This window comes from Prunus dulcis, unplaced genomic scaffold (genome assembly GCF_902201215.1).
Source record: "Prunus dulcis unplaced genomic scaffold, ALMONDv2, whole genome shotgun sequence".
In the NCBI taxonomy this organism is placed as follows: domain Eukaryota; kingdom Viridiplantae; phylum Streptophyta; class Magnoliopsida; order Rosales; family Rosaceae; genus Prunus; species Prunus dulcis.
In genome coordinates this window covers 837-11,074 of record NW_023010523.1, presented here as the reverse complement: position 1 = coordinate 11,074, position 10,238 = coordinate 837, and the positions used below count along the sequence as shown (strand labels likewise).

General features: G+C 36.8%; 1 protein-coding gene across 1 annotated transcript; it reads right to left on the bottom strand.

Annotated features, from left to right (window-relative positions):
* Window positions 1-877: 877 nt before the first annotated feature.
* On the bottom strand, window positions 878-4,965 carry LOC117613712 (shikimate O-hydroxycinnamoyltransferase-like). The gene is made up of 2 exons (XM_034342284.1): window positions 4,435-4,965; window positions 878-2,040 (listed from the first exon to the last, which is right to left on the bottom strand). Exons 1-2 carry the CDS (start codon window positions 4,867-4,869, stop codon window positions 1,153-1,155), a joined length of 1,323 nt encoding a protein of 440 aa, XP_034198175.1. The 5' UTR covers window positions 4,870-4,965; the 3' UTR covers window positions 878-1,152.
* Window positions 4,966-10,238: the final 5,273 nt, after the last annotated feature.

Here is a 10,238-nt window from a genome sequence, read left to right as displayed (position 1 = left end):
TTGAGCTTTATTTTGAAAAGATTTAGGCACTTCTCTTTATTTTTCAGGTAGTGGCCGTCTTTTACTTAAACTAACCAACTTAGCACATAAATATAGAATCTTATTATTATTATTATTATTATTTTTTTTTTTGGGTTCAAAATGAAGTGAGTGTTGAACATAAAAGGCGTCAACTTTTATTTCTGCCCCGTGTCTCCAAAATCAATGGACTGGTCCTCATACATGAACTTCATAGAAAGCCAAACAAAGGAAACGCAGAAAGGCTAACTGAACTGAGTCCCAGGGTTGAGAATGGGTGAACAAAAACGCCCTCAACTGAAATTCCCTTCCAAAGGCCCTACAGCATCTCCTCCTCCATAACATCCAGCAAGCCACAGAAAAACTGCCTAAATTCCAGGGGGTATACCCAACTGAGGAGGAGGGTCATGCCTAAGAGGCTTCAACCCAGTCATAGCAGCATTCAAACTGAGAGTATTGAAGTTGTTGGGGGTAACAAGATCTCCTTCTAGACTACTCAGAAACCATACGCCTCTTTAAGTCCTTGTTCCTTGGTTACTTATTTGAAGAAGAAAGCATTTGTCTTTAGGAGGCAATTTGGATTTCCATATGAAGGAACAGCTGGGAATTCTCATTTGGGAAAATTCAGCAAATGGGCAGACTTGACACTGAAGTCTCCAGAAGAAGAACCTCTTGATCCCTTTTCAGTGAGAAATAAAAACACTACAAATGCTCTTGCATTAAACCAAAATTTCTGAAAGTATAACCAAAGTGCAGCTTTACCAAAGGCACCAACCTTTATGCAACCAAAGTGATTCAGTATGTTATTGTTTCATGGAGAAAGAAAACCTTATCAACAATCACAGTTAAAAACCTTATCAACAATCACAGTAAACTACAGATACTCCGAAAAAGAAGTCCTCCACAGCAATAAACAAAGCTTACAGATACTCTGACAATCTTATTCAGTACTAGGGTGTTTCTAAAACAGATACTCTAATATAGATTAACCAAAAGACCACTTGAACTTTTCAAAAACAGCTGCTTTCCGATCAGCTAGGCCACAGTCAATGAAAAGTCCCAGAACTCAGAGGACACACACAGAAGCCCAAAGTATGTTCAACGTATTGCTCCCATTCCACGCATTTCATTTCCTTATATCTCATACAACAACTTGGAGAATGATTTCATACGTTGAGATTGCAGAGAAATGACCACTGACAAACTTCCATCATTTGTTGCACTTGGTAACACAAAAGCCAACCCCTCATATCCAATTCCACCAGGCCCCATGAAAGTAGGTCGACCCCAACCGAAATCAGCATCATAGATCGGCAGCCTAGACCAATTAGTTATTGCAAGTCTCGGGCACCTAAAAGTATGAGCTCCGCGAACATGGGGTAACAGATCAGGCTGAAGTTCAAGATAGTCCAGCGCTGATCTAAGATAATCGTTGTCCATACGCACAACAGCATCATGAATTCGGCTTGCAGCATACCATGTTGTTTTTGATTTGAGATCCCCTGTTGCAGCAATTGGTGCGCTTGAAAAAACCACGTTGCCAAAGAAACCAGGAGGGAGGGGGGGTTGCAGTCTGGACCTTCCATCAACTGCAATATGTAGTTTGGTCTCTTGATCATCAGGAAGTTCACGTGCCACGGATGCGCATTTCCAAATATGACCTGCCAACATCTCATATGTGGTATAGTTGATTGTGTTCCCATCTTCCTTAGACTTGGCTTTCAAGATGTTGAGCTGCTCCCTTGTCAATCTAAAAATGGATACCGTTGCGCTCTCATCACCTACAGCTTTTGTACCGGTTTTAATGGGTGGATCAGGTTGGTATTCAATGTGATCGAATGCAGGCTGTGGTGGGTCTCGGGCACGAAGTAATGTCCTGTCGATGAATGGTGGAATTGTAAGGTCAAGACCTCGAGCGATATCAGACCATGTATTTACAAAGTGGAGACCAGAAAAGCCATCTGCTACACGATGTTCCAGGCCAACACCAAGTGACACTCCACCACATTTGAAGTATGTGACCTGATGCATAAACAGAGTAAAACCAGAACCGTACTTTGTAAGTTTAAGTCATATCAGGTTCAAGAATTGTCCAGGATGATATTATGAGCAAGATAAATAAAAGAAGGGGTGAGCACTTGGAATTGTATAGTGGGGTAAAACTATTCTCTAATCCACCAAAAAGAAAACGCATCCACTCAGATATAACAGAAAGACGAAAACTTGGCTTAAAAGAATAAGGGCTTGTTCAATATAAGTCCCTATATTTTCTATTTCCTAGACATATACCCATCATTCTATAAATCTATATGTAAAACCCAATTTCAAATTTAAATGACCAGTAGGATATAAGAGGTCATAATATTCCTACGTTTTTACATCATTCCCACTACATTTCATATTTTATTTATAATTTATTTCAAACATTTTATTAACTACCATAATTGTAATTAATACTCCCCATTAATCTCATCTAAGTGGCACCAAGTAGACAGACGAATGCAGGTTGGACTCCAAGTATTGAAGAATCCATACAAACTACAAAGTAAAGAACACTTGTCTTCATTTTCAAATAAAGACAACTGTCGAATTGTCTCTGTCCTCAATGCATCAACGGGTATCGTTTTCATAATTATAAGAAGAAAACAAAATATTACGTGGTTTGAAACTGCTCAACGTCTCCACCCAAACTGCTTCACGTATCTTCATTATCATTTATAGTATATATTAATTGTTCCTTTCTTTGCGGGGATTATTCTACTGTTTTTGGTCGGTGGTTCTCCAAATTCTAATAACTGACACAACGTTAAACAACAGGACAAACATTTACGCTTGGAATCAAGATTGGGAGCTTAACTTGTAGAATCCTATACCTAAACGGAAAATTCTACAAAACTTTTCGCCTGTGAGGAAAAGTAGTTTCCAAAAGTACTAAAGTAGAGAGTTGAAGTAAATGGACTTGACAGCTGCATATAAATCAGCCAGTTGATATTGAGGAAAAGTGGATCCCATCTAATCACACTAGACTCGTTTTTATTCAGTTAAACTCCATCTAATCATAATTACCTGGATATTAAAGTGTCGCACATGCTCTAATTCTTCCGAAATACATATTTTAGGAAGAATGCTGCAATTTTCACCCTATGTTCTATTTTCTCACCTACTTTATTCTCAAAATTTTTAAGGCAAATTTATCCTTACGTAAAATAACTTCTAAGGACTGAAATAAATTCTTCTATTTGTAACGCTTCTTTTATCATTTTTTTGGATTCTTCATCCTCTGTTTGCTTAATCAACACCATTTGATGTTCATCTTTAATTCAATCTTGGTCAGTTTTATCTAGGCAAGTAAAATAAGGTTCACTCTTTGAAACACTTGTATTTTTTTTTTCCAGCTGCTTATTATTTTGCACGAGTTTGCCAAACATGTGGTACTGGAATTTTTATGCTATTGCAATATCATAAAAACAGGAAGAGCTCTTTTGAAACTACAGAAATAAAAATTGGAATATCGCAGAGTAGGGGATGTTAAGTGAGTTAATATTATGCAGGCTTCATTTGAAATTTATGTAAATAAATAGGGAATTAATTTGGGCAGATAATGTTAAAGCAAAATTCAATTAGGAGAAAACAAATTTATGGGTTTTACAGATGGGTTGGAGGGATGGTGGTGATGGCAGAGGAAAGGAAGAGGTTGGGGGTGACTTGAAGAAGAGAGTTTGATTAACTTTTTTTTCATTTAATTTTGTAAAAGGTATTTTAGGAATAATAGGGGGTAAAAAAATAGGATTGTATTTATTAAAATTTACATAGTATGTGAGAAAATAAGGTGAGTGAAAAAATAAGATAGGGTTATGAAAATAGCAGCACTCTTTAGGAATTACCTAACACAATAGCTTTCTCTCATCAACTTTAGGTTCCGAAATACACAGCCCCGATCTCTTGGACCACAAGAGTCCAAAAGATTGTGGTCACTCACCGTTGGATATTAATCCAATTGTTTAAAAAGGTTTCTTAAAATGAGTGTAAGAATAATTGAACCGTAAATTCAACGATGAATGACCATAAATTTTTTAGACTCCTATAATTCAAGAGATCAAGACTGCATAAATACATATCATAATTCACCACATATATTAATATAGTCTGTCTCTGTCGGCATAGTTAATATTTTTTATTAATTCAAGTATCAGTTAATAAATACAAATATCATATCATGATAAAGTGTGGCAGTGCCACCAAATGCTTCTGCTTTCCTCTCTTTTTGTGTTTTTAGTTATCCCTTCAATTACCAAATAAATAAAATTTCATCATCAACTATCATTCAACCAAGTCAGCTGGGTGAAATGTTGACCGAAGCGTTTAATCTACGGTCAAGATCAAGTAATGAAACGACACTAGCGATTTTAAACATACCTGCAACACCAAGAGGGGATAAGTTGATATCCCTGCCGAATAATCAACGGCTGGGATGAGCTTCCGGAACTCGAGAGTCGGCGCGAAGTCGCCGAAATCGTCGATGGTAGAGCCCGTCTCAGCCACGACAAACAGCGCGCCCTCCGCATTGCAGTCGATCTCGCCGCGGCCGTTGCCTTCCATCCCAAGGCGCCCCGCCAACGGGTAGAAGGGCACGAGGGCCTTGCTTAGCGCCTGCTTGAGCACCTGCGGGTCGAAGAAGTTGTTATGATGACCGTGCACACTGTTTTGGTTCTGCCTGTAGAAGTAGACGCTTGGCGTGTGGTTGCCCAAAATCACCAGGTCCAAGTTGGTCATCCACAGCACCTGCCTCGGCGTCTCCTCCGCCGGCTTCACCAACGTTGACTCCCTCACGCTCACGTTGACCACCGCCATCTTTTTGCTGGGCCTCACCTCACCTCCAAGCCAAACTACTTATCTAACCTTCTTTGCAGTGAAGAAGGCAAAGCACGTCTCTGTATACCGCGTTCTAATAACATCCATATATGTAGCGACTGAGCGGGGGCAAATTTGTGTATGTGCGGGTCCCATATGGAAATATAATTTTCCAATACGCATAGAACATAAATGTGCATCAAACATAGAAAAATTATTGGTTTATACCTTATAGTTTACGTGGTTAAATAGTAGTAGTTAAGAGCATTTCAATCTATTATTCTGTTCTTTTAATGTTAACTCTATAAAAATACAAAATAAAAAAGTAAAGTCTAAACATCCCTTATAATATTATTAAAGATAATGCTAAACTTATTATATTTTTATACTATATTGAATATTATTTTTCTAATAGAAGTAGAGTCTATAAATATAATAGAGTACATCTCTATTGAAAAGAATAATATTATACTTATTATATTTTTATCTTATATTTCCGTACCACGTGATGTGATATGTAGATATCGTATTCATTCTCTACCCCTGAGCATTTTAAAATAAAGACCCTTGTCGATGTCGAATTGTCTCTGGCCTCAATGCTTCAACGGGTTTCATTTTCATAATTATGAGAAGAAAACAAAATAGATCGTGGTTCGAAACTGTTCCACGATGTCTTCAGCCGGTATTCATTTCAGATCACACAAACTGCTCCACGTATCTTCATTATCAAATTGCCCTCCATATAAATATATCTGTATTGACTCTTTATCCCCAATAAATTCATTTTCTGAAACTCAATTTCTCCCAACTCTTCTCCTCTCTCGCACTCTCCCAAATCTTGCTCAGCCATGACTTCATAGAAAACAGAGAGAGTAACAGCCATGGCGACGACGTCGGTGGATTCTCCAAAGTCTGACCCGGACACTGACACTAAGCTCGACCAATCTAAACCTTAACCCTAATCCTAATTCTTCAAACCCGTTAGTCCCCGCCTGCTCCAATGGCCCTGCTGTCTGCCTTCTCAAGGTTGCCGGAGACTCCACTGGCAGGGCATTCATGGGCTCCATTTGTAGCTATTCTCTCTCTCTCTCTCTCTCTCTCTCTCTCTCTCTCTCTCTCTCTCTCTATATATATATATATATATATATATATGTATACATGCTTATGGAGTGCTATGATTTAATTGCTTAATTGTGGTGTTTCTATATGGGAATTTGAGTGGTGCTGATATAGAATTTTGAGTGTTTGACAAAATATGATTTTCGTTTATAGTGTTTTGGGCTTTGCAAAAGGGAGTGAATTTTCTCTTTCTGACTAACGAGGTATTGGAGTTTTTGGTGGGTTTTGTTTAGTGCTGCTAATGGTTGAGGCATGCTAGTGTCTTGAGATGTGAAAATGTGGTTTTCTCTAATGGTTGAGGTATGCTAGTCTTTTGTATTTTTCAGTTTGTATCATGTGGGTTTCTGTTAAATATTGATATAGTGATTCTTAATATGCTTTCGGATATGTTTTGTACTGAAATTCTTTATATGAAGTGTATGAATTTTGAATTCAAAATTGTTGCATTTGCCTTATCAAAACCTGATATGGATGCAAATAGGTGTTATTGTGGTTGATTTTGTTATATATGTTTGTGAGTATTGTTTGTTGTGGGTTCCAAATTTTAAAAGTGCTATATTTTGTTATATATGTGTTTGTTTGGTTTTTGGAAATTTTGAGTTGGCTGCCTTTAGTTTGATTGTGTTGGTTTTCTTTTGGTATGCAAGCATACTTGAAAATCTGTAGCCTTTTTAGAAGCCTCCAACTCAGTCTCTGCAGCATAAACCCATAAATAAGCATATATCTTGTAGCTGACTGCAAAGTCAGAGCATTTTCTTATTTTTGTGGCATCAGATCAGCCTGTGAATGTTGTAGCACTAGAATATCAGATAGTTTAATTCAATCGGAAGATTCTATCAGCCTTGAACATTAGTCTTGTGTTTATTTTTGTATTTTAATATAATTGAAAATCTGGAATTTGTGAGAATTGTTTTTTTTTTTGGCTTGCTAAAACCCCATACTGTGGTTAAGGCTGTCAGATAGGCTATGTGTTGGGTCATTTAGGCTGAGTGTGTGGCTATAGTTGCAAGAGCCATATTTTTTTGGTGGAAGAAAGAAGGGTAGGGTTCTAGGAAGAGTAGAAGGATATTTGAGAATGTAAAAGGTGAGGAGATAGATTATCTGTGGTGGATGGTTCGCTTTCGGGCATCTCCATGGACTTCTATCTCTTCAAATTTTTGGGATAATCTTTCCCTGCCATATTTTCATATTGGATGGTTCTTTGCTCCAATACCTTGTCCATTTTTTGTAATATTTATTTCTTTTGAGATATTTGACATTTTTTTTTAAATGACAGTTGGACCTAAATTTTTGCCTTATGGAAGATTGTTGTCGTTGAGAGCCTTCATCAATTTGGCTTCTTTGTATTTTCACATAATTTCAAAAATTCAGTATGTGGGGTGTGTAGAAACTGTCTTCTACATGAAATCAGATAATAATTAAATTCAAATGAGCCTTCTTTGTATGCTTTGACTTATCCAGGTTGTTGGTTGCTTATTACTTACTAGGATGCAATCTGATGAGAATGAGCTGTGTAGCTTTTCTTTCTCATCTCAGAATACAGCAAATGGGTCTATCTAGTCTTTCTTGTGCATAATATTTGTTTAGAGTTCTAAATTTTTATTATCTTGAACTGGATACTCATCTTCCTTGTTGATGGCTGGCTACTTCCTGAATGTCAGTGATCAATGCCTAAGATGTTAGAATTTGTTTTTCCTTTCGGTTATGCCAAACATAGTTGTTGGTTGTTTTTATTTGCCTTGGATTATGCTTAGCAATTTAATGCTGTAGGGAGATAGGTGTGAAGTTCAACCAGGTTCTGCAGATGGAGTTGATTGCGAATGAAGCTGACTCGGTTCCAACGACGGTATTGATTTCTGTTTTAAAATTGGTTTCAGTTGTGATTGAATGTTATGTTTTTGTTTCCCTTGTGATTGCATTATTTGATTCTAATATGCATTTTTTATCCTTTTATACAGATGGAAGAATGTCGTTTCAAGTTGCAGTGTTCTTTTGGGGAGGAAATTGCTTTCAGCTTAAATTAGGGTGTAAGAGGAGATGTCCTGGAATTTTGCTGATAGATATAAAATGTGTTAAACCAAGAGGACATGCAAATTTTTTGTTTTTTGCCACTTTCTTCTGTATATCTTAAGATTTAATGAGATAATATTGTTAGTTCATCAATTTGTGAAAGTCAAGTTAAAGGGAAATTTGTCAATCTCTAGTTTCCATAGTTTCATCGTTTCCTCTTACAAAGAAGAAAAAATATATACAAATGTAACCAAATTATTGATTTAATTGGCAAATGACATGACATATGTATTGCATATGTATAGCCCTTTATTGTTTGTGTATTGCTACTGTATTGCCCTCATATATCTGTTTTTCAAGTCTGTTCATTGTCAGTGTATAACCATTTATTGCCTTTTATTGCCATTGTATTGTATGTTTATTGCCAATTTAGAGCTTGTCATTTTTTGAGGAAAAATTAATATAAACTCTTTAATTTTGAATGTATAGGAGTGTAAGGGCTGGCAATGGGTCGTGTCGTGTCGGAATAATAAACCTGCCAAGAATGCTCAACCCGAACTCAACCCATTTAATAAATGTGTCGTGTCGGGTTGGGGTCGTCTTTTATCGTGCGGGTTTCGAGTCGTGTAACGAGTTCATAAATAATAACATGCATGTTACAAAACTCACAACCGAAAAAATTTAAATTAAAAAAAATAGAGAGAGTAGAGAAAATATAAGGAAAAGAAAGAAAAAAAAAGATAGAGAGATGAGAGAAGAGAGAAGGAAAAGAAAGAAAGAAAGAAAGAAAAATAGAGAGAGAGAGAGAGAGAGAGAGAGAGAGAGAGAGAGAGAGAGGAGAGAAGATTGAAGGAAAGAAAGAAAGAGAAAAGAAAGATGAGAGAAAACTAAAGAGAAAGAAAAAAAAAAAAGGAGAGAAGAGGAAAGGAAAAGAGAGAAGAAGAAAAAAAGGGAGAAAGAAGAAAGAACGAAAAAAAAGGGAAAAAAAAAAAGAAGAGGAGAAGAGAGACCGAAAAGAAAGGAAAACACAAAAGAAAAAGAAATATTATAAATATCAAAAGGTATACTATAAAATCACAAAATTGTTTGTAGCATGGTGGATAAGGTGTTTGAGAGAAATGAAGATAGTAGGAGTTCGAAACCCCTTGTGTGTGTGTTGAAGTCTCCATTTGTCTTTATTTTTTAGTGGGTTAGCGGGTTGTACACGGGTTGACACAACCTGTGACATGACCCGTTTAATAAACGGGTTAGATAGGTATTATAGCGGGTTAGCGAGTTGACCCGAAACCCACCCGTTTATTAAACGGGTCAGAACGGGTTGACCCGAAATTGACCTTTTTTTTTTTATCGGGTCGTATCCGAAATTGCCACCCCTAAGGATGTGATTCCATCAAGGCCTCGTATATGTGGTTGCATTGCCCCTGTATATAGCTTATATTGTGTCGGTATTGCCCCCATATATGGCTTGTATTGCCTACATATTGTGCAAAAAAAGACAAACCAATTAGTGCAAAAAAAAACTCTCAAACCAATTAATGCAAAAAATATGTAGCAAAAACTAGGCAATACCACGACACTACAATGTCAATACCATGGCAATGCAAGAGCAATAGGGCAGCAATACGATGACAATACAAGAACTCAACATTCCCACTCTTAATTTTGACAGTATAGGGGTGTAAACGGTAACCAATCATGATGACAGCACCAATCATAACCTCTCTCCGATGTCAGGCTCGCAAGAGAATTTCATAGAAGCTCAATTCCTCACCTTCACGAAGATAGTGATAAGCTTGGCTTATTTGCAATTCATTGCAACCTTCACGACGATAGATATCCACTTGCCTTAGTTGCCACAATACAATGGCAATACAAAGACAATTGTGGCAATACAGTTGCAATACTAAAGCAAAAGTCATAACTAAAGCAATAGGAGGCTATACAGTGACAATACAAAAACTCCAATAGTCCATCTTAATGTTCTCTTTTCAATGTATAATATAAGTAAAAGTATTTTTCCAATGCACACACACTTGCGAATACATAAAAAGAACAGATTCAAGTAAATTGAACTCAATTTCATTAAATGATGGCTAAAATATATAGTTCCTCAATTACATGTATTTTTCCTTATAATTACAATACACTTCCTGTAACTGAATGGAATGTTGTCCCACTCCAAATTGATGATGGTTCTCAATGACAACAATATTCCAGAAGCCAAAAATCTAGGTCAAACT